General features: G+C 41.5%; 1 protein-coding gene across 8 annotated transcripts in view; it reads right to left on the bottom strand.

The window, feature by feature from the left end:
• Positions 1–25555, bottom strand: part of ADAM22 (ADAM metallopeptidase domain 22) — a 280087-nt gene that overhangs the window by 206227 nt on the left and 48305 nt on the right. For all 8 annotated transcript variants that reach the window (XM_075587468.1, XM_075587460.1, XM_075587463.1 and 5 more), the window contains exon 4: positions 4276–4342. In XM_075587468.1, the coding sequence (XP_075443583.1) occupies positions 4276–4342 (67 nt within the window). The remainder of the gene's footprint in view (positions 1–4275; positions 4343–25555) is intronic.

The following is a 25555-nucleotide window of genomic DNA, read 5'->3' as shown; positions in this document are numbered from 1 at the left end:
CACAGATAGTGTTACAGCAACACAAGTGTTGTTTGTTTGTATATTGCCCCCTATATATTAGCAATCAATCAAAACACTGCTCAATGCACAATCCACTGTCCTCTGTTGTCTCTTTTGAAGCTCTGTACTCCAATATCAGGTTCCACACGATGACCTTGGGCAACTAATCTCTCTGCAACCCACATACTAAAATGGATTGCAAGTTTGGATGTATAACATCGGGTATGTGAACATTCTGTCTAATATTTTCCACCACATTAATGCTCTTTGAATTGTCATTGTTCACTGAGCCAAAATGACATCACATTAAACACTGCACCCCCACGGCAAATGTTGCATTTCTACTGGTCTTCCTGTCATTCCTTTATGCCATTCTATTCCCACCCCCCCCCCCCCCCCGATGTGTTTGTTCTCTAATCTTTTGATGTCCATTGAAAGTTTCACTACCAGTCAGCTCACGTTCTCCTGCCCAGTGCAGAAGGAATTCTACTGTAAGAAAAACAGCCTGTGAATGAATGGGATTCTGTGCAGCTCAGTCTGGCAGCTCCTCATTGGCACGGTACTGAATGAATAATAGAAAGGGCCCAGGGCTGCATTCCCAACAAACTGTAAGCTGCTTTGAGAAATGTGGGAGTGAACTGAATAGCTAAACACTTTGCAAGCAAAATGTTCCTTACTTTCATGTAAATATTAATAATACTGTAGTTATTTGAATATACATTAAATTGATGTATGCGTGATTTTTTAGGACACTGAACATAGGAATTGTAGGCTACTGGTTGACTTAGAGGTTGCTAGGGACAACAGGCATAAAAAGCCCCAAACGTCTTGTTTCCCATAGCAACTTATGATTTTGACTCATGAAAATGTGGAACAAAAATGGCTATTTCTTATTAAAGGCAATAGTTTGCAACAATAATTGACAGTACCATAGGTTGATATTGTACATGGGGGGGGGGGGGGGTGGCAAGTAAAACATCAAACTTTTGCCAATTGTAACTTTCAGTTTTCATGGTACTGTATGAGAAATTCCAGTTTGTTTGTTCAGGACTGTGCGTCTTAAACCATAAGGCAGTGCAGTGAATAGAAGCTCCATGCTGAACTTGCTGAAACTCGGTGCGCTTTCTAACTTAGATTCTCATGTACAATTATCAACAGCTGTTTCATGTGGATTTTATTATCCATATTTTACCCATATTTCGCATTTAACAATATTTAAAGAAGCCAGGGCCAATCTATCCAGACTACAAAAAGATCTACATGTTGTCACAGCTTTCCAATTAAAATGGCTTCCTAAAATTATTTTATTCACCCCCAAAAAACTAAAATGTTACATTTTTCCAGTGTATTTGCTCACACTGTCTGACTGGTTTACTCCACCCCCTACATTAATTTTATCCAAAACCTCATCTCTTACAGAGGACCAAGCAGTGAAAGAAAGTAGAGGGTATGTGTGTCAAATGGAAGACCTATTCACTTCAGTGACATCCCACACAATGTGAAATTCACCCTGAGTTTGCCCCTTTTCATGGGGGGATCTATGGCAGAACAGCAGTGGCCAGAACAGCAGTTAGTAAGCGAAGGTGTAGGGTCACAGGCAGGGGTCACGGGCAGGCAGCAAGGTAGTTTAGTCGGGTCAGGGGCAGAGGTCGGGGGCAGGCAGCAAGGTAGCGTGGTCGGGATTACAGGCAAATGTTGGCAGCAAAGAAGCAGGAAAAGGACTGAGGCACAAGAACAGGACAGGAACAAGGGGACTGGAACAGGACACAGCAACAGCAGGGACCAAGCTTGTTGTAGGAGGAACCAGTATAAACCTGCATTTGACTGCAGGAACATTAAGCTTATAAAGGCAGCCAGAGAGGATCAGATTACAGAGTGAGAGGAACCGCAGAGAGGGATCTCAGCAAGGACAGGATTCAGCAGCACTCCCGGTGCTGGTGTATGGGTACTGCAGACAAGGACGTCTGGAAGAACCTGACACCCTTTTTGAATACCGGACTGATTTATAAATGTAACAGTAAACCACTAAAGATGCAACATTGGTTCACTTTGGTGCCTTATTCAACACCAACACAGCAGATGGGCAGCTGGTTAGAAGAACAACGGTATATGTGCCCATGGCATGGAATGCTTTTATAAGTCACTCAGAACTAGTTTTGTTGCACTTCACATCTCAGATGAGCGCAGTATTTGAGTTACAGCCATGTATCATGTTACATGAATGCATTACCTTTATTGTGTTTGTAACGGTTTTTCTGAACCGGCCTGACCCACCCAATCTCATATTGGCCCCTGTGGTCTAACCAGTCCACATTACAGTGTGATTGTGTCTGGTGGTGCACCTGTTGGCTACAGGACTCCTGAGTCTCCCGCATGATGGAGTGTGGGGATGACCCGTCCAGACAGGCAGCTGAGGTAGTGTGCTGAGTCCTACCTATATCCAGTGCAGCGCCTCCACCTCATCAGGATCCCAGCGTGAGCTTGTGGATGGTCCTGGTGAGGAACTCCTCTGTGGTGCGGCCCCCTGTGCAATCACTTCACTCTTACACACGAGGGTTTCTGTTATCAGCATCATCTTTATTGCACGGTGGGCAAGCTGCCCTCCACAATGGGGTGTATTTAGCCCTCCATTGTTCAGCTGCTTCCCTCTGAAAGGTATCTCTTCCCTTAATTGGTGGGTTCCCCTATCTCCCCTTCAGGGAGATAGTCCCTGTGCCAGGTCCCTGGTCACAGTCTTATAAGCTGTCTCCTCCCAAGCCTGCACTCAGACTTGCTCCTTGTCTCATAGCTCTTACATCAGCCACCAACAGCTTTTCTCTGTCTGCTTTGTGCTGCCAGACTCACAGCTCTGCATCAGACTACTGCAACAATGTTGCAGACCTCCATGTGCCTCTTACTGAACAGAGCAGCACAGCAACAGGAACTCCTCCTCTAACAACTAACTTTTGGAACAGTGCTGTGCCTTATGTATCCTAGGAACAGGCACATCTCTGATGTCACTAACCGTGGACACACAGCATGTTGTCACTTCCTATGGGACATATGACACCTCACCAGGGTGTGAGGGCAAACCTCCATGATTACTGCTGGCATGCCCATAACTTACCAGGCCTTACTGTCAGCAGGAGAGATGACTGCAGCCATTTTACAGCATGGTTACATGTTTATTACATAGCCGTGCATTACTGTACAAAGATAAAAACACTCCATTTGAATGCAGAACCTCATTGTAGAATTTTAATCAAGGTCCTACGTGTATATGATGTTATTTATAAAGCGCCAACCATGTACGCAACGCTTTCCAACATTACAATAGGAGGGAAATCATGTACATTACAAACAAGGGAAATAACTGCAGCAGATCAATGAGGAGTACAAGTGGTATGTTGAGAGGCGTACAGACAAAAAAGTGCATTATTGGAAGTGCAGGTGGGAGGTCAAGTGTATCTGGAGTTAGTAGTAGAGGAGTAAAATGTTTAATGAGCTGCTTCTTTTAAGAGCTGGATTTTCAGCTGGGAATTGAATGTGGAAAGAGAAGGTGCTTGACGCATATTGAGTGGAGGAGCGTTCCATGGGTAGGAAGAGATTAGTGAAACGGGTTTAAGATGGGAGAGGGCGGTAGAGGTAAAATGTGCAAAAATGAGACAACCTTGGGTTGAGCGTAAGAGACAAGTAGGTGCGTTATCAACGCTTTCAGTGCTGAAAGAGGTTAATGAACAGAGACACATACTGTATGTATCACAATGTTGTTTTGCAATTAAATTGTGGCTAGAGGCATAAACAACACACAGAACCCCAGCAAGCTCATTTTAGGAACCCCTGAGCCCCCACAAAAATATATATATAAGAGAGAGAGAGAGAGAGAGAGAGAGAGAGAGAGAGAGAGAGAGAGAGAGAGAGAGAGAGAGAGAGAGAGAGAGAGAGAGAGAGAGAGAGAGAGAGAGAGAGAGAGAGAGAGAGAGAGAGAGAGAGAGAGAGAGAGATCAGGTGTTAGCATGTTGCTATAGTGGAAATATGAGGAGTTAGTGGAGAGGTTAATTGGTGCAATCTTATAATGTGATGTAATAAGAGAGGCACATTTTTATTTTTATTTGAGTCAATTGCACGAACAGGTGGTACTACCTTCCCATCCATAAGATGTACATGATAGAAACCCAATAAACAACTTTGTTTTTAAGGTTTATTCGAGATCTCAGTCGATGGCAGCACAGTGCAGTATTAACACAAAAAGGATGAAAGATGATATACAAACAGAATATGATAATCATTACTTACTTTGATTTCAAATGTCTTTCCTCCCTCATCAATATACCTTTCCAGGTAGTTGGAAGATAGCAAGTCACTGTAGAAGTGGAAAGAAGAGACTTCAGACACACACTCCAAGCAATATATACTTGAGCTACAATAAAGTAAAAGACCCCCAGCAGGTACCACCTTCCAACCATTTGTAAGCACTTCAGTTATTTTCATTTGGCATAATTGTATATGAATTTATGGAACTGGATAACTATCTGAATCTGCAGGATTAGATAAACGATCAGCCCATACCATGCTAAAGAGGAGCTTTTTATTGATCTTTCTGAAAATCCTGTGGAGTTCCTGCTTTGCTTTAAAAGACATCAGTTAAATAGAGTAACATCCCCAGATAACAATATCTGTTCCTTTAACAAGCTATGATTTAACTCTGTCATTTATTGACCAATTTGTCCAGAGCATTCCAATTAGCCTCCAGTGAACTTTGTTGGACCTACTCTGAAATACAACTGAATAACGCATTATACAGAACTAAATTTGGAATATTCTTGTGTCCTGCGATTTTATTTAAGTTCCACTTATTTATCAATATTTTAAAATTGCACACGTGTGTAAAAAAATTAGCATTTTGCTAACCTGTTTTTGTAATGGGTTAACACAGAATAATATAACATTGAAGACTTAGGACCAGGGTTGCCAACATTTATTTATTTATAAAATATTTTACCAGGAAGTAATACATTGAGAGTTACCTCTCGTTTTCAAGTATGTCCTGGGCACAGAGTAAAACAAATAATACATGGTTACAAATACAGTTATATAAATGAACAGGGTATACATTATATACAAGACATTGCGTGCACAGTTAAAGAAAATATATATTATAAGTGTATGAAACAGTTACAGACCAGATTAAAATGTGAGACAGCCTTAGATTTGAAAGAACTTAAACTGGTGGTGGATATGAAAGTCTCTGGTAGGTTGTTCCAGTTTTGGGGTGCACGGTAAGAGAAGGAGGAACGGCCGGATACATTGTGGAGCCTTGGGACCATGAACAGCCTTTTGGAGTCTGATCTCAGGTGATAAGTGCTGCATGTGGTAGGGCTGAGGAGCTTGTTCAGCTAGCTGGGTAGCTTGCCCATAAAGAATTTGAAGGCAACATGGGGGGGGGGGGGGGGTGCAGGAACATCTATCCTGGACCTGGTGTTAGAGGGGGGCCCGTCCTAGTGGTCCAAACCCCTGGAAGATAGGCCCTGCCGGAAGTTGGACCCAACTTGGCTGCCTGGATGGGTCCCCCTCCACCACCGAGCCTGGACCCCATGTAACAGGAAAAGGCTGGGCAGGATGTGGGAGGTGGAGAGTAAGAGAGAGAGGATAGTGAGAGAGGATAGTGAGAGAGAGTGGGAGAGTGTGAGAGAGAGAGAGGGGGAGAGTGTGAGAGAGAGAGAGAGGGGAGAGTGCAAGAGAGAAAGGGGGAGAAAGAGAGAGGGAAGAGCGAGGAAAATAGAGAGAGAAAGGGGTAGAGAGGGGGAGTGAGAAGTGAAAGAGAGGGACAGGGGAGATAGAGACAGGGGACAGAGAGAGACAGGGGAGATGAGGAGAGATTGGGGGAGAGAGAAAGAGGGGGTGAAAGATTAAGGGAGAAGAGAGGGGAGTGAAAGAGATTGAAGGGGAAAGAGGGGGAGAGTAAGAGCGAGAAGGAAGGAGAGTATGAGAGAGCAGAGAGAGAGTTTGAGAGAGAGCGATTGGGGGTGGGGGTGACTTGCCGGGCAGCTGACCAGGTGGCAGCAGACACATATCCCCTTGCTTAAAACAATCAGACATAATTGCTAACTTTGATAAGTCATGAGGGCAGGGTGCTTCAAGCATACAAAGTAGGGAGAGCTAAGAAATTAGGAACTTTGTTGCTTTAAGTAATAAAAGTAGATGTGCATCTACTAAAACTATTATTACCTTTGTTACAAAAGTCTATTCCCTGTTCGCTTCAGTGTCTCATATTGGATGGGCACCACTCTTTAGCTCAATGTTTCCTAACAGCCCGCAACGTGTTGCAGTATAAAAGGTGTATTAGTGAAAATAGTACAGCAAAAAGACCAATGTTTTGGTCCACGTAAAAGGGACCTTCCTCAGAGTGGTGACCTACAACCCATATTATATACACACCAAGGTGCAAACAAATCACTACACGTGATTGGTGACCTGCCCAAAACAATAAACCAATAAACCAATTACAAAAAAGCAGCAGACAGCAGCATCATATGACAGGCTAAATGTCCATTATGTAATGGTGATCCGCCATATTGATGACGTCACCGTGACTGGAGCGTGGACCCACGTAGAGTGATATTAGGCAGCCATCTTGATGATGTCAGCATTGTTATAGACAGTGGTCGACAAATCACCAAAAAATCTACTCGCCACACAAAAAAATCTACTCGCCACCTAGTACCAAACGTGTGCTGCTTGGGCCAATAGGAGCTCGCCACAATGTTAAATCCACTCGCCCGGGGCGAGCAAATGTATAGGTTTGTCGAACACTGGTTATAGATATCATCCTCTGTTTACTGACGTCGTTCCTTACAACTCAGCTGTTTCAATAGTAAACAGCATTCTGTTGCCCTGACAATGGCACCGCACCATTTAGATCTTCATCACCGTCTATGCCCAAAAATGCTTCCCTGATTGAGCTTCTGTGAATGGCAATTCGCTCCTTCAACATCCTCATGGTCATGCCAATGTAGTAAAGCCCACAAGGACATTGAAAAAAATATACTACATATTTGGATTCACAATTGATGGTAATGTTTTATTTTAATCGGATTATCACCGTGGGGATGTGCATAAGACGTGCCTGTTTTCATAAAATGGCAGTTTGTACATCCATGACACCTGTATACACCTGGTTTTCTCACCAACCAGGCCGTGGCTGGTGTATACTTTGTCACAGGATCAGAGTTCGTAAGCAAGTCGCCAATGTTCTTACCCCTCCGATAGCAAAAACGTGGTGGGGCTACAAACTCCTTGTCAATCTTGCGGTCACTGGCCAGTATATGCCAGTGACTCTGTTACTCAAAGCACATCCTTAAGATGATAAAGAAAATAATACAATTTTATTGATTCACAAATTAGTCACAACATGATATACAGTGAAAATGGTTTTAAATCCCCTATAGTGAAGTAGCGAATTGGCTCAGAAGTAAATCCTATTGTGCGCCACACATTCAATAGTATATGTATATCTCCGGTTTATCTAGTTAATACGTGGAGATCATAGCCGTATTCTGCATGGGCTACTTAAAAAAATGAATCACGACTGAACGATAGTCATATTAATTGCAGCACTCTCAATTGGAATTAGTATTTAGGGATCTTTTCATGACCCTTTGGGGATCATTTTTGTGTATACACGTTATTGTTTTTCCTTTATGCACCTCTTTGTGATTATTTGATATACTATATTGTTAAATATTAAAGCCGAGCGATATGGTTACCCTTTGTTGAGTTATATCTTCTCAGAACTTGCTCAGCAGAGGATTCTTATAGCCAGCTTGTCTTTGCGTTTCCACCCGAAGGAGTCTGATATCATCTATGCGCATGCGTGCCTTCCATTTCACTACTTGGTAGCTATTCGTGTGGACACTATTGTAATTAAGACTACAGTTCTTTACATATATTGCTGGAATGTCTGAGTCCCTCCAGCTGATCGGACGCTAGATGCCAGGGGCCTACCGACCTGTTTGGACACCACGGAGGACAGGCAAAGTGTTACTGATATATGCTTGATTTTTTATACTTTTTGTACATCTAATAATTAGCCCCCTTTTATATTCTGCCAAATACACATTCTATACTATGAGTGGTTGTGTGCTCTCTTTTTCTTCATTTTTTTGTTTTTTATATATATATATATATATATAATTATAGGGACCCCCACTGTGTTAATCCAATGGGCCATTAGTCTGTCTGCAGAAATGTCACAGAAATGTTGCAGCATTACTGGGGTATTGCCCCAGATTTTCCAAGGCAAGTGTTCGGATACTTGTGGCTGCATCTGTATATATGTATATATGTATGTATATATATATATATATATATATATATATATATATATATATATATATATATATATATATATATATATATATATATATATATACTATGGTGGGTGAAAAAGGCGACAAAAAACCTCCACCGTTAGCATATAGCCAATAAAGAATATCACTTGTGAGCACATTCACATGTCCTAGACAGGTCTGCAACCCTGCCTTTCACCACTATCACCTAGCATATAGTGCTTCCACTGCAGCAAGAGATTCTGGGAAATGACATGCAAATGAACACACAATGTGTCACCTTTTGCCTGAAATCCATTTTTACTTGGAACCCTTAAACCAAGCCTTGAAAATTGTGAAGCTAGTGCAACCAACCTCATAGTGATGAGACCCACACGGTGGTTTGACTGGATTTGCAACTAGTCCCATGCTGTGTTTAAAAACTGTGAACAGCAGAGCATTGCTTATAAGGGTTCCATATAAAAAAAGGTGACACATTGTGTGCTCATTTGGATGTCATTTCCCAGAATCCCTTGCTGCAGTGGAAGCACTATATGCTAGGTGATAATGGTGAAAAGCAGGGTTGCAGACCTGTCTAGGACATGTGAATGTGCTCACAAGTGATATTCTTTATTGGCTATATATATATATATATATATATATATATATATATATATATATATATATATATATATATATATATATATATATTTTGATTCGTTGGCTGTCACAGCTTTATTTCATTGTATGACGGTATGTCGAGAAATATTTGGTATGATATTCATATATTGTTACTGTAGTTACCTTATAGCCGGAAGGCTAAGGTTGGTTTATGTTTGACTCTTAAAGATGAATGTTAAATACATAAAGTTGTGTTCTTTACCACCATTTCCATATACCTCTGACTGGTTTCATAATTTATTCTAAGTTTAAAGGGCAAGTGCGTCCTGCATAGGACATCGCTAATTGAACCTATTACCATTGAAGGGATTGATCTAATTTATTAACACGTTTTGCTAAATTGTGTTTTTGTTTAAATTGTAAGAGGGGATTGGGGGGGAGCACGTCTTCCTGGGGGTGGCAGCGTAAGTGAGGTCAGGCAGTTTTGGGAACGTTAGAGCTAATTTTTAGTACCCTGAGGGCAAATAAATGGGGCAACTGGGCAGTCTTTTTAGATCCCTATTGGATCGATTGTGATGTGTTCTACTGTTGGAGTGTACCGTTGTACAATAAAGTTTTTAATATTTTTCCGGCGCGCTGATGTCACACGTCTCGTGTCATCAGGAGGTTTCCCCAGCATGGAGGGGATTGGTGCCGACGGTGCGCCCTGATGGTTTAAATACACTCTGGCAGGTAAGTTTCCTTTACCTTGAGTATCAAAGAGTGATAAAGCACCTAAAGTGTGAAACACGTCCGAGGATTACCAGGACTACTACTTTATGTTTTTTAACCAATAAACAACTTTTTGATCACCACGTCCTAGCTTTGCTATTATGGCTGTGCACCGGCTATTTCTATTTGGATCTCTCCCTTCATCTATTGAAGCTGGGAGCTCCTGCCGGGAGTCGTTGCAGGGGACCAGGAGGAGTTTAAAAGTGAGTTCTTCAACATTATTGTGCTTTAGTTCTACGCCAGTTGTTTTGCCTGCTTACATCCTCCATATCTGGTGTGGATGACAGCGTCTGTAGTTCTGCTTTTGCAGGACACCTGCGACTATCTCCCTCCTCTGTGAGTGGGGTTTGGCTTGCATATATACTCACAGACCTTCACGATCACACACAGCGTGGATACAATGCTGCGCTATACGTTTATGGACTCACATGATCTCCGCTGCTGCAGTATATATGTGTAAAGATTGAACTGGATTATCATCACTGTATTATTTGTTTGTGTGGTCTTTTGAGCACCGGATTCTGGATTTGCATTAATCCTACCCATGAATTGGGCAACTGGGCAGCCAGTTGTTGTTAAACCCCTATTACAGTGGAGAAGTCAATATAGTTTTGCTACATACAAGGATTTACTATGCTGTAAAAATAATGCATTTATAATGCTTAGTACACTTATAAAGCATTTAAAAGATGCATGCAATCAATATTCAATGTGGCCATTAACAATAATGTACAGCTTAAATGCATACTTCACTTATATATTTTATACTATTTGGTCTCTCTCATCCCATCAAAGTTGTACAACATAATTCAGTGCTTATATACAGACGAGACAACGAGTATTCTAAAGCTTGCCTTAAACTAGCCCGGTTACATGCTGGGTACGTGCTGGGTGTAACCTGGCTAGTTTAAGGCAAGTTTAAGGCATTTCTGCATTGACTAATGACTCATCGGATTAACACAGCAGGGGTCCCTGGCAGTCCCATTCAGTTTGAATGGGACTGCCAGGGACCCCCGCTGTTAATCTGATGGGCCATTAGTCAATGCAGGAATGCCTTAAACTTGCCTTAAACTAGACCCAGCATGTACCCAGCATGTACCCAGCATGTACCCAGCATGTACCTGGGTCTTTTTGGTGATTGCCAGTGGTTTGTATTAGAATAACCGTCGGCACTACAGTACATGTTCAGGACTCATTGTTTGCCACGCAAAATTATTTACCAAACTAACACACTGGTTCTGAAAACTAAGGGCACTATGTATAAATAGGGTGACCATTTTAGCCCAGTGAAAAACCGGGACAACTGTCGCGCATGCGCGAATGGCCTGAGCCGACCAAGCATGCACATACAACCCACACAGATTGCGCATGCGTGTCCGACAAAAGTCGATTGGGCCTGTAAGAGCCATTTGTGAATGAGTGGCTGGCAAGAGCCGATCGCGCATGCGCCGGATTAGCTCTTGCCCGCTGCGCATGTGCAGTCGGTTCTTGCCGGCAGTGACTTTGTGATCAGCGCGGGCCGTTCATGCATGCGCCAACGGCAAACAAAAAATATTAACTTTTTGGCATTTTTATAAAAGTTGTCAGGACACAATCCGAAAAACCGGGACAATCCCGGAAAAACCAGGACGTCTGATCACCCTATGTATAAATTGTTTAAAAAAAAATAATTCAAAGGGTGCATTGCGTCAACGAAAACTTCGGTACATCTGGGCACATAACGTGATATTACCTAAAACGGGGGTGGACGTGATGCTCCCAGAGTTAACTTACTATTCAATAAGCTAATTCAATGCAAAAATAACAGTTGCGTTATTGAACATTATGTAAATTAAAGCAATTGAATCCATCAATAATGTGACATTAATCTTATGCTGACAAACTCCATTACATCATCTCTCACCTCCAACTCATGAGAATTGTAACCCATTAAGTAAACCCTGCAAAATATTATCTTGCACTCCATCCTACTGTATTTCTCATTGTGTATCAATCTTTTTTCTCTCTCTTTCATCTGTTGTTTATCTTTGTGGACCCTATAACATGCATATAATCTGTCAGAAAGTCTCTTATTTAATATGATGTGAAGACATGGTATTCCTAATCCTAGAGAAAAACACAGCTCAACTGAGATGAATGGGACTAAAATCTTCTCCAACACAGGGGAGACGGCCTATAATAGGGGCTTAGGGGAAAAAACATGTACACAATGAATGGGATAATGGAGCGGTAGAGTGTGCAAATATTAGGACATACCAATAATTTTGAGAAAAAGGACAATGGTCATGGAAGGGCGAAACACTTCGAGAAACAGTTCTAATTGTAAAGAACTTAGTGTACAGGGAATACAAATAATACATGATCCCCCTGGGGGCAGCGATAAGGTAAGAAAATTGTGTCAAACAGAATCCTTCTAAATTTTTGATGTACTTTAGGTCTTAATTGGGAATGGAGTCTAAATCACTTTCTATGAGGCCCTTTTGTTAGTCTTCAGTGTCTAGGCTTCACCGAGTCAGACGTTCTCATGCCGATTATATCTCAAATATATTTTTGTATTAAGAAAAATGTATATCTACTGTGTGTGCATATTTTGTAATATATTTGTTTTATTTAATATAATTAAAATATATAGTTGATGAGTATTATATATGAACACTAGTTTATATTGATGTTGGAACGATTAATAATATTGACTGTGTTTTGTGTTTTGGGTATCTACCTTTAAAGAGTCGCTATTTATAGTAAGGGCTTTGTACCTCACTTCCTCTTAGGAAGCCCTGTATCAGGCGCAGAAAGCATTACTGTGCCCCGCATTGGCGTGCTACACTTCTGCTCGGCCTGTATGTATCCATCTACTTAATCATTTATTTTTATTTTTCACAAGCATTTGTGTGTTGTACTTCTCCTTGGTGTAGTGCACTGTTTATACATATGCCATATGTGATTTGCCTGTGAAGATGCATTAAAGCAGCATGCCGACATATGCACCTACTGCGATCTTTACAGAATTCCTTACCCTCGCTGAGAGGGGATAATTGCTGGGTGTATGAACCCCGTTGTTCCTTCTCTGATATCAGTATGAAGAAGTGGAGAGCGTAATCCTATTCCCAGACAGCAGGATCGACCTTTGAGCGAGAAGTTGCCTCTGTTTGTGCGTATACATTATATATTAATAGCAGATGTTCGATAGGCAGGGACTCCATACACGGTATTAACTCAATCTTAATGAAATGATCGAAACAGTGCTGCTTAATGTCCTCCATGGCAGTTTCAGCTCAAGTGAATAAATCGGTTTATTAGTCTGGCCTCGTGTGATGGTTATCTTCCTTCTTTATGTCTGCCCTACACAACACTTCAGGTATGTAGGCCTCCTGCTTCAGAACCATGAATTCTGGTACAATTCAATTCTTTTTAAATGTGTTATTAAGACAATTGGTGTTTTATGCATTAAAAAAAGAAGACAAATTACAAAAGTTACAAAATCCTTAGTTTAAGATCACCTTAGAGCCTGCTGGTGCCCCCAACTCTCTGTAACCAAACAGCACGCTCACAACACAAAACAGAATTAAGTTGAAGGTTAAATGGGCATAGTTAGAAGGCCAGAGCTTCACAACTGTAGCCTGCTTACAGAATACTGGACCCTCAAAACCCGGCCACCAAAAGTCACTTGTACCCACCGCCCAATGTATTTAGCTCCCCCTACCAACATCTAAAACTAAGCCTGGGTCAAAACTTAATGGAGCCTACCTATGGTATTTCTACAAAACTGCCAAAGCGGTGACAAAGAAAACGCACATCACCATCAAACTTTACTTTTTTTTAAATTATTATATATATTATATATGTCTTTATATATATATATATATATATATATATATATATATATATATATATATATATATATATATATATATATATGATTTTGATTTGATATTACTTTTTTTTAAATTATTATATATATTATATATGTCTTCATAATATATATATATATATATATATATATATATATATATATATATATGATTTTGATTTGATATTTGAATTACCTGTATATATATATATATATATATATATATATATATATATATATATATATATATATATATATATATACACACACAGGTAATTCAAATATCAAATCAAAATGTTGCACGTAAAGTGGGAAGGAGGGTGGGAATGGAGATCTGAAGGGTGGGTATAAGGTGCCTTAAGAACCCTCTACTGAATTGCCCCACATGAGGTCAAACCCAACTATCTCCCCCACTCAAGTTTAACCCCTACATGACTAAAATGCCCTTTGGAAGGAAAAAGGGACAGGTACCTCAGCCCTAAATGTATCCTGCCTCCTCCCTTACAACTCAGTGCTCCCTTTACATGTTTATATCAAGCATGTTTGCAAGACTGTTAGGGCTTACAGACTTTCACTATTAAAGGAATGTAACACTGGTGAGAATCCAATAAATACATTTGATCCCTTGTACCCTAATACAAGCCTTCCAACATATCACATATTGGTAACTTGCAACCCCTGAGATAGGCATAAATAGGATGGGATCCAATCTCATGGAACAACCTCATTTTTGGGGGCTATAAAATGTGACCTCTTCCCATTGAAGTATATGAAGAAAATGCTGATGTATGAATTGCAAATGTCTGTGGCTGTAATGGATAAGGGACTTCATCACGTCTTAAATTTTTTATGATTATTTAATGCACAGCGGATGTGAGTAAATAGATGTTTCAATACCGTAAGTGGGAAGAAGATACAGTACATGACAAGTAATGGAACCCAGTTTAAATATATGTTATAGCATTTTCAAGGTGCCTTTCACATACATTGATTCCACGATGAACAAGGGTGCAAAACACTCCCAGGTCATGAAAGAAAAAATGAGAACACAAAAGACACAAAATAGTGCCATATGTTTTCAAATTAAGGATCAAGTCAAATAGCCAATAGACTCACAAGTCTAGAACATCTTCAAGCCTTTTAAAGAATAGGATGATACTTTGAAAAATCCTCCTGCTGATTACGGAATCAGCGGATATTACTCTTAAATAAGATGGTGCTCTTACAATCCTCTAAAGGTTTGCAGAATCCATGGATTGGATTTTATAATCTGTACGGATTTTATGCAATGGCGGTTTTGGATTTATCTGCACAGATTGAAACTGGAACAATCCGTCACCGGATTTTGAATGGAAAGTTCGGGAAATTCCGAGAAACAGATTTTGACTGTTTTGCCTGTAGGGATGTGGTATATGTTGTCCTGCTGCAGCACGTCGCCAGAGGAGGTAGTAGGTTCCGCGGCGGCCCGACGGCATAGGGCGCCGCCATGTTGTTATGCAATAGCAAGGTCAGGGCAGAGAGAGGTCGCGCATGCGCGGTGCAAGCGCGCAAATGGCTGGCTAATAAGGGAGAGGCTCGGCCAGTGACTACAACCCCAGGAGCCTTAGCACTGTCACCTGACACCAGGGAGCCAATGAGAGGGCTGGAATTGTGGGAGGCAGGAAAGGGAAGCGTGGGGGAGAGACCACGCTAGGCAGAGGGGAACCGGAGGGCGAAGGAAGAGGTAGTGTGGGTGCAGGGGGTCCGTGACACACCTGCATAGGACAGATCTTCCCCGCAGCCCCTAAGAGAATCCCTGAGCCACAGTAGAGTGAGTTGCTGTAGGGACGCCCTATAGTGGTAGCGACGTTCCCCATTACTGTATATCAGATAGGGACCAAGTGTGACGACTCGTGGTTGCTGCAGACGTCTGGGACCAGGCTGCTGAGCACCGTGACACCGGAACATCATTGCTGGATCGGCGGATCCTTTTTGAAGTATTACCGGTCACCGCAGTGACCAGAAGGTATTTAACAAAGTGCACCAACACCGGTCAACAGGCGCTGATCCCGCCTCAGGGAACACTCTTTGGGGACACTAGTGGAGTGGCCAAAGGACTGAGCCTATATACTTAGTACAAGTACATGGACACGGTGTGGGGCACACGGTGTGGGGCACGCGGTGACGGGACAGAGACATTACTCCTTAAGAGAGAGTGGCCGAGCCACTAGCGTTATAGTATAAGTATAAGTATTAGTACAAGTATGGTATGATATGTGTTATTGCCTCAGTTAAGCATTATATATATATATATATATATATATATAGTTTTTTGTGTTTGTCATGTCAATAAAGGTGCATGTTTCAAAGATGCACAGCATGAAACTATAAAAAAAAGGCTCTATAACTGTTTTTTGATTAAATGCACCATGTACAGTTTGTGGCTCTCTGCAGAAATATACCAAGAGACTTTACATAAATAATTGTTTCTTCAGAAATCAAAATAAAGACCAGCATTGGAAAGGGCAATAAGAGATCTATTAAACTAAGTAAATAAAATACTACAAATATTGGCAATCAGCACAGACTGTTGTATTAAAGAAGTTTGGTAAAAACACCAAATAACAGAAAAAACAGGTCTGTTGAACAGAAAAAGTGACAGTAATGGAGGGCTATGTATCAGTCTCCTGAAATGTACATCTTCATTTACTTGAAAATTTTCTTATTTTGTCCACTTCATTCCCCACAACATAGAAGTAAAAATATTAAACAGGTTTCTTACATTAGATGCAGATCTGCTTGGGACTCTGATTTACTTAAGCTAGGACCTGACAAGTGTTTGGTGACGCAGAGAAATAAATACAAATACTATGGCAAGAACATTGTACTAAGTAACTTTCCAATAGCTCCTCCTATTGCTTCAAAATGTACCCAATGCTGCAAATGGGGAAAGAGTTACAAATGGGATATTCATATAAAAACCATGTTCAAAATCACTTTCCTCACATCCAATTAACGGTCAGTCTATTTTAGATGCTTGAAGCTTATCCTCTGCTGAAATATGGTCCATTAGAATGTACAGTAAAGCACATTAGGTATGGATGATGTGTGAGTAATTTTCAAGTGTTAAAAAATAAAATATGGAGTCAGAAGATGTTTTTTTTTTCCCCTTAGTTGCAGCTCATGAGTAAGTAATACTTTCCAAATTCTTACTTTGAGACAGTGCGATGCACCTGTTATATATCAGGATGTACTGTAACAGCTATTTATCAGATGGCTCCAGACAGTCGTTGTCCTATGAAGCCTTCAGCTAGACAGTATAATCATGTATTAAAAGATATGAACTTGACAGAGGCGACTACAGAGAAAAGAGCATAACTTTCTCTGTCTTTTCTGGACATGAAGTGGTCCTGGCATCAATTTCTACACAATTTCAATCACATGAAACTAAAATGTGCTGGTATGTACAATAGCCTATGTCAAAACCAAATTATTATGGTTATTTTAAAAATATAAAAAGGGGGTTTCAAACATATGTAACAGGGTATGTCTATTCTACCTGTCTTTCCACCTCTGTCAACTAAGTCCTAAGTAGTCTGGGCTGTGACAGGTTAATCCATGGGCTTTTGACCCCCTACATGCTCCTCTCTGATGGACAGGAGTGTGGTGGTGACTCATGGCCTGGGTAAGCCTATCAGGGATAGGTATAGACCAAGAGCCCGCCCCTTCTGGTTACTGATGGGAGGCAGAGCCAAATTTAGTCAGTCCTGGTTTGGAGGGGGAAGAGACCAGTAGAGCTGTGAGCCTCTCCCATCGGGAATGAGCATGCCCACCCCCAGTCCTTAGGGGCTGGGGAAACATCTGATTGCTACAGATCACCCCATACTACCGGGTCCAGTACCATTCATAGGCCTGGAGCCTCTAAGACTCTGCATCGCTGTGTATGAAACATATAATGCAGTGACTGCAATAAAGACTCCTTGTTCATCATATCTCTGCCTGCGTGTCAGTCCCTGGGCAGGGGGGAAAGAAGTGTGCAATAGTGGGGACTGATCCCCAATAGTGGGGACCCTGGAGCCCAATACGGCTGGAGGCGCTAAACACCCTGAGAAGCAACTCAGAGCAAGAACCTAAGCCTGTCCTGATCTCCATATCACCGCAGATCAGCTGAGCTCTCCTGACCTAACAGGTATGCGCACCACACCCTAGGTAGTAGAAGCTGTGTATCTTCCACTGAGGGGGGAAGCAGTGCTACTTTTGGAGGCGCTGCTGAGATCAGGACAGACTTTTACAGCAAGAGCAAACATTAAGAAAGGTACAGGAGAAAGTACGGTTTCAGATGGAGTGCAAAGAAGGATGGGGGGCCAGGTACAGTTCCTGCACTGCCCTAAGGAGAAAACTTGTGCGGAAGCAATTGCTATTGCCCTGGTTCTAGTCACCCTAAGGTCTAATACGTGTAGGGCACCTGGAGAGGGTGTTGTGGTTGCCGAGGGCCCAGAAACCTTTGGAAATGGACTGCAGTGTCAGGGCCAGATAGGGTGGTGTTATAGTATCTGAGGAGGGGAGGTCCTGATTGTAGGTTAGGGTCTCCAGAACCTCTGCTGGAGGAACTATTTCTGTACACCTAGCAGCTGATGCAGAGAGAGTCACAGGCACTTTGGATGAAAACTATCATGTGCAGCGTACTGGAGGGTTTTTTGCCTAACTGAAGGGTAACTTCTGCCTCAGACCATCTGCAGCATAAGAAGAGTGGTTCCCCGCCCAGATTGGAGGTACCGCTTGTAAGGAGTGTCTTAAACATGGCGATCACCTCATGGTTGCATGTGCATGAGTCCCAAAACGGCGCTCCCACTAAGAAACAACAAACCGCATGGGTTTGCAAATGCAGAATGCAAACTTCTGCAGGGATAATTGCATCCTTTTGGCGCCAAATGGTGGGTGCCGCCCCTTATGCTGATTGGCTCATCCTGAGTCAGGTCAGCCTTGTACTGAAACAGCCCTGCATTTGATTCCACCCAGGGGAGGAGCTATTCCCTACCAGCCTATAAAAGTGGGCCTAGTGCTAGGAGGAGTTTCTGTACTGCCCACCAAGTGTTCATTCATCTTCGAGCGGAGTAAGAGAGAGGAGACTAAGCAATCTGTTCCAGACTACTTCATGGCGTCCAACTCAGCTGCTGAAGATGACTTGGAAGTCACCAACTACACGCTCCCGGGTGGCTACCTGATGGTCCGAGTACACGGCCAGATTCATCTGCAGTGCCTATGCCCGCATTGTCTGCTGCCCGGAGGAGCTGTCGGCCTAGAGGCGCGGTGCCAGCACTGTGGCACCTTCTATTTGCGGCCTGCCAGTCCGGTACCAGCTGAGGTATGTGTACCTCCTTCATGAGTCACCACACCAACCGGTGCGGTCTCATTTATCTTCCCGGTCACGGACGACGTGGGCCCGTGTGCCCTTATCAACGTGCCCGGGTGCCTATCTGTTTTGTAAAGAGCTGCATACACTGGTCCAGCTATAGTACATATACATACATATTGTGCCTACATGTGCATGCATCTTAAATTCTGCAATTGAGCCTCTATTCAATCTGCTGTGCAGCCGCTTACCCATGCGGTAGAAGAGTTCAGGTCTATTGAAATGAATGGGACTACAATCTTTTCCAGCAAGGCAAAGCAGCTTCACTGCACCTTAAAGAAGGGTCTGGAACGTGTTCGCAGCTTTGTCATTTTCTGCTATTCTGTGAGAACTATATACAATTGTCAATTACTGGTCCGGAAAATTGTATGTGTCATGTGGTGCTTCATAAACTGAAAAGAGATGATTCACCGAAAATAATAAATATTTTGTCAACAACATTTGGGTAAAATCACCACTATTTTGATTGTGCAATGGGATTTTACTTCCTAATTGAGTTGAATCATCACTTATAGGTAGTGTGCTTTTTTCTACATTTTTGTGTATTATTCGGCAGATTTCCAGTCCCATCCAAGGTTCAGAAAAAGAATTTGTTTTGTTTAGAAATTAACTTTAGTATATATTTTTTTTACCGAAGTCCAATATCGGTACAGTAGCAGATTCACTCAAAAGGGGAAATATATAGCACACTTCCCCTCCAGGTGAATAGCACTGCAGCTGCGGACTAAGTAGAAAAACGGGGAAGATCCCCACGTGACAAAACAGCACCAGCTCCTGGCTGAGCACAAGTAAAGGTTACAGTATTAATGCATCAGTGGTTAATGTCTGATCATTTAGTATAGACTGCTGCTTGAAATAGCCTCCTCCTTGTATTTGTACATAATCATTTCCTTGTATTGACAGTAGTTAGTCAGTGAATTATTAAACTGATTAGAGGAACGTTGCTCCTCAGCACATTTAAAAGCAAAATTGGATCCGTTCTTGAAAATAAAAAGAAAGATCAATGAGCTATAGAGAGAGCTGCTGAGGCTGCTCAAGCGGTCACTTCTTTAAACATTCAGCCAGGTGAATGTTTTCTAATAATTGATAACAATAGCTTTAGCATAAAAGTCGATAGTAGGTCAAATACTGCTAAATAATACTTGTTGATTATTTTTATTTGTGGACAGAAGATTTGTAAGAATATTTATATATACCGGGATACTGTAGAGCGTACTCCACATACCTAAAACTAAAATACAAAATATTAAAAATCCTATGTTTTCATTTTATGCATTGGTCAAAATTGTTTGGATCCCCAACCCCACTCATCAGTGAATACTGGAATCTAGAATAGTGCCATAAAATCCAAGTTGTTCTAAGGCAATTTTGGAACAGAGAAAATGTGTTTTGATTCACATCACCATTTTTCAGTGCATAGTTTTGTCAAATGTAAAAAAACGTTTCATCCATCTGGTGCAGACTGTGAGTGCAGGCAGTTAATGCAACCTGAAACCTAGAAGATTTTCTTTACGCAGAAGGAAGAGAGAAAAATTGATGCACAATAAGATACTTCTCATTAAAATCTTGGAATCTTTTAACTCCTTCCTAACGCCACTGTAATTTCTCCTTTTGTCTGCTCCCGTGCAGACAGTAATTCATTCCCATGGCTTTCTCTGTGCTGCTTTGTACTGCATGAAGCTGCCATGGAATCAAAGGACCACATGATTCATGTGGCAGAACAGAAATGGTGACAGAGCAGAGGAAGCAGATGTAAGCAACGGGTGCGGGTCATGTAACTAGAGCTTAGAGATGAGATGCAGGGAGGAGCACCTGTGCAGTGTCTTGCAGGGCAGGAAAAGAATCTTGATGGAAATCCACTACTAGATAGAAAAAGAATAGGAGGATTGGTTCATGCACAATAGGGCAGTCACGTAGATGTAGGGGAGCATCTATTGTGAGACGCCGTTCTCATATATTTGTATAGCGATTCTGGCAGTGTGCTACAATGCACATGTACAGTGTCTGTATTAGGACAAAGTAGGTTGTACATAGTGGTATTGCCATAGAGCCACTGGGGAGCAATGGCTGGATGGAAAGTTAAAGTTCTCTTTTTGGGACAACAATTGATATTTTATGACAAGCTTTCGAGAGTGTTCTCTCTTCCTCAGGTCAGCAATACTAAAAAAAGGCATCAACTAATACTGAAGTACTCATTTACTCTGCACTATTGCAACTGGCCAACACAGCTATTTTTACTTATTTATTTTTGGGACAAAACATTGCTGTTTCAACACTGCATCATAAACATAACTTTAAACATGTAAAAGCATGTGGAGATACCTGGAAGTTCTATATAAAAAATAGATTCTCTGCTGTGTTTACATGGCATCCCTATCGTGAGTGTACAGTTTTTTCCCCATAAGATGGACCCCATAGACGTTGCTGATTACGGCTTTAGTTGCGACAATGTATAACTGCTTTTGGCCTTTTTCCCCTGTTTGTACTAATTATGAAACCACGCCCTCATTTTTTCACTATTTTTGCTTTCTGTCTGATCACAGGATATTTTTATAAGGTGGGTGTTTTCCTTGTATGGTTCATGATGAAAGTCCTTAACATTCGTTCTCTGTCTTTCCATGTGTTATATGATACAATGGGTTTCTTTCCCATCAACTTCCTGTTGCTCAGCCAAGGCTGAGATAATAGTTAAACATCATATTAGTTTAAAAGATCACTTCATGTCAGGAGTTAATTATTATCAGCAGATAAAATGGTCACCCCAGCCTAGGTACATTTTGTGGCAACACATTATTTCATACTTGAGGTCTTTGCAACAAGAAACAGACATAACTGTAGTGAAACAATGTAATTAGTTGCATTTGATACATGTTAACAAAATGCCACTAACCCACTCAAAATATTATGTTACAGTAGTTCACTAAAAGTAATCGTTAAAGTCATAAAGTGAACAAAATGTATTATATTAATAACCATATTATTCTATGAGAATGATCCTAAACACACAAGCAGATTAACAAAAGAATGGCTGCAGAAGAAGAAATTCCATGTTTTAGAATGGCCTTGTAGTGCAAGTCCGGACCTAAACCCCATTGAAATGTTGTGGCAGCATCTGAAGCGAGCTGTCCATGCAAGGAAGCCCTCAAATGTCACTGAGTTGAAGCAGTTCTGTAAGAGGGAATGGGCCAAAATTCCTCAAAACCGATGTGAGGGCCTGACCAGCAGTTACAGGAAATGCTTAGTTGAAGTCATTGCTGCTCAAGGTGGTGCCACCAGGTACTGAATCTAAAGGTTCACATACTTTCACACATAGATAAGAGGAAATCCAGGATAGAGCTCTGTTATGGATACCAGGAGTACAGAGGATGTGACAGAGAATGTGAAGGAGAAGAGGGTGGTCCACAGCATCAATGGCTGCAGACAGGTCGAGTAATATAAGCAGGGAGTAATGGCTGTTGTCTTTGGCAGCATTAAGACGTGATTGCAGGTCCACCGACAGGTATTTTGGGTTTTGGCCAACTAAGCTGTGCTGTCATCTTAAAAAGAGGAAATCACATGGTACAGCAAGCAATCTGATGTGTTCCAGTGATGTCTTCAATGGCCCAAGCCCCCTATAAGAGACCTGGGCTCTCACAGAAGACATGACGTCTTCAACAGGGGCACATCCGGTGGCTGAAGTATAGAGGAGAAGAAGAAAAGAAAACAGTCGCAGATGAAGACTCTTCAAACAGAGGATCAAGTGCTATGGGTCAAATTGAAGATTCCACGTTGCAGGCACATATGGCCTTGGATTACAAATAGGTCATTGGGTTTTGGATTATTTTTTATTGCTTCAGTTTTTTGTTTAGGCCATCAGGCCTTGATTTCTTTTTTATGACTTTATTTTAATATTTTTTTTTGTGGCCATTGGGCCTCGGGTTTGTTTTAATGGCTTTTTTTATGTTAGGGCATCGGCCCTCTATTTGATTGGTTCCAGGCAGTTTCAGTCCTGAATATGAGGACTGCAGATCATCACTAATTGCCAATGTGGCTATGTAGATCCTCATTAAGAGGCCATGGTAGATACAGTGACAATCAATGGGTTTATGTTTTAAATGTTTATTTTTTATTATATACATATCTTTCTTGGGTGTTTTGGATTGCCAAAAGCCCTATACACCACATTTGCATAATAGGGCTATTGTCCATTTGACTAGAGGGGTGGGTAGTTTGTCAGGCGGAGGTGAAGGTAGGACGGGTGAGGAATGGGGGTAGTTGCCCTGGGGAGTATGGTTAGGCCCCCCCGGGGGTGATGGCTTTACTAACCACTGTAGCCAAGGGGGGTACGTAGTGTAGTTTTATGTATTAACCCCTTTGATACCTGTGATTTACCTTGTTAGGCACAGGCATCAAATGGGTTAATGTAATTTCTACCATAGGGTTTTGTAATAATAGATATTACAGAAGCCTATGGTAGAAATATTAGTAATGCGATCGCAATGCGGGAATTAATGCGTTCTTGACAGTCATGTTAATTCCCGCATCGTGACTACGGGTATTTTTTATACCGGCTGCAATAGATCAACCTATGTAGGCGTATGGGCCTTATTCTGTAGAGTATAATAACACCTATTCCCCCGCTAGCGCACGGAAAACCCCATTAACTTCAATGTCTCACCGGATTGGCGTTATCCCACTATATAGAATAAGGTCTTCTCTATCATCAGAAATAAACCTGTTCTTTGCAGTCCTGAAATGAAAGAATGAAACTCTGCTTGTGGCAGACTAGGTGAGACAAAGGGTTCTTATCTACCGTCAACTTCTCCAGATGTAGCGGCCATTGTGCTGCGGGATGCAGACACCGCACCAGTGGGAGAAGCAGCCATTTTCTTGAATCAGCCATACCCAAAAAGTGGACGGTGCCAAGACGCTATTTCATCGGCAGGAGCGCGCCAGTGGGTGCAATAAAGTCTGCTACATCTATATGTTTCTATGGCTGCATCAAATGCAGGAAGCTTGTTATTTACATTTCTTACAATTGACGGACATCATCATAATGGGGCCAGGCCCAGAACTTGAAATATTTAATTATTGTATGTGCAACAAGGTGCTCTTCTTCAGTAACAACTACTGACACTCCAAATGATGCACATTGAGCAAAATAGACATATAGGGCATATTTACTAAGTGGCACATTGAAATAAATGGACAGTAATATGCCGTATAGCTTAGCACTGCTTAGTATAACTGTACAAAAGTGAGCCTAGCACTAAATACTAGATGGAGAAAAACTATTAATTGATTATCATATACTGCTGATTGCAGAATTACCAATAGCCTAAAACCGCAAACATTACCCTGTGTAAAATGCCAAATACCATTCTGTCTGGTATTCAAAACTTTAACTTCATTTTCAGAATATGAATGTCAGACACAAATGTTAGTAGAAAACCTGATCTTGCACAAATGGATTTGAATCAATACGTTGATTGATTAAAGAACTAAGGTTGTGTTCCAGCTCCTTTTTCTTCCATTGTTTCAAATACAAATCATTATCACAAGTTTTACATGTTAAACATCTGAGAACAGATTCTATCATCTGCAGGAGTGCTATTATTTGCCAGTACTTCCTTGCTACCTTGCTTCTCTAACCAACATGTTGCCTCTGCTGATCTATATAAATCATATTACTTCTTTATTTATTAGTGACTATCCAAGTACTGTAGGAGGTTCCAGTTTCTTAGTCACCATTAGAATCTGAAGCATTGAGAAGTACCAGCTATGGTTAATAGCTCATCATTCCCGAGGCTGATTAATCACTGTTAGTTCAGTGCACCAATAAGCAAGGAATGCCTCCACAAGAGTTTTTTGTTTTTTAAAGTAATTACTGAACAGGCAATTTGAAGATGGTTAGTTCACCTGCATTTTGTGGGAATATTTCTGCCTGTTATGATATTATAATCTGTTTGCCACTTATAGAGTTGGAGTGGAGCACATCCACTCAATGCACTGTAAGCCCCTCTGGTGAGTCTGATAAACCACGAAGCTATAGGAATTACGGAAGAGCTCTGCATGGCTCAGCTTTCCGGGTGCACACTAGGGTTGGGGGTCAACTAAAAAAAACTCCCATGATAACAATATCAATAAATTTATCGCGATCACGATATATATCGCAATAAATATTTGTTGAAATAAACGTCAGAAAATCTAAAAAAAATGTGTTCTCAAAATGTATTGTGACAGAAACCAGGGCATGGTAATAAATTCCATATATAGGGCCCCCAGGATACTGAACAGTTTCTGTCCTGTTTAGGCTAAACAGTGCAGCCTCATATACATGCACTCCATCCCACAGTTTGGCAAGTGCTGGAACTGAGGGATGAGCGATCCAGACCAGAGTTTGTCTGCTGCCTGATTTCTGTCACCTGTCATGCTAATTAGAAATCAGGTACTTAAGACCTATTTCCTGTTTCCTCTTCCCTCTCCCCCAAGAGCCTGGAGGCAGGAGGGCTGCTGAAGTACAGAGGGGAAGAAGCCCTCTCTCCAAACAGGTTTAATCATTCTGTTCGTTTTGTCTAAGACTGCAAAGCTACTTATTTTGTTGGTGGAAGAGGACAAGCCACTTCCAACCCTGAG

Source organism: Ascaphus truei, chromosome 2 (assembly GCF_040206685.1).
Source record: "Ascaphus truei isolate aAscTru1 chromosome 2, aAscTru1.hap1, whole genome shotgun sequence".
NCBI lineage: Eukaryota > Metazoa > Chordata > Amphibia > Anura > Ascaphidae > Ascaphus > Ascaphus truei.
The sequence above is the reverse complement of the archived record's forward strand: the minus strand, read 5'-3'. Positions and strand labels throughout refer to the sequence as shown.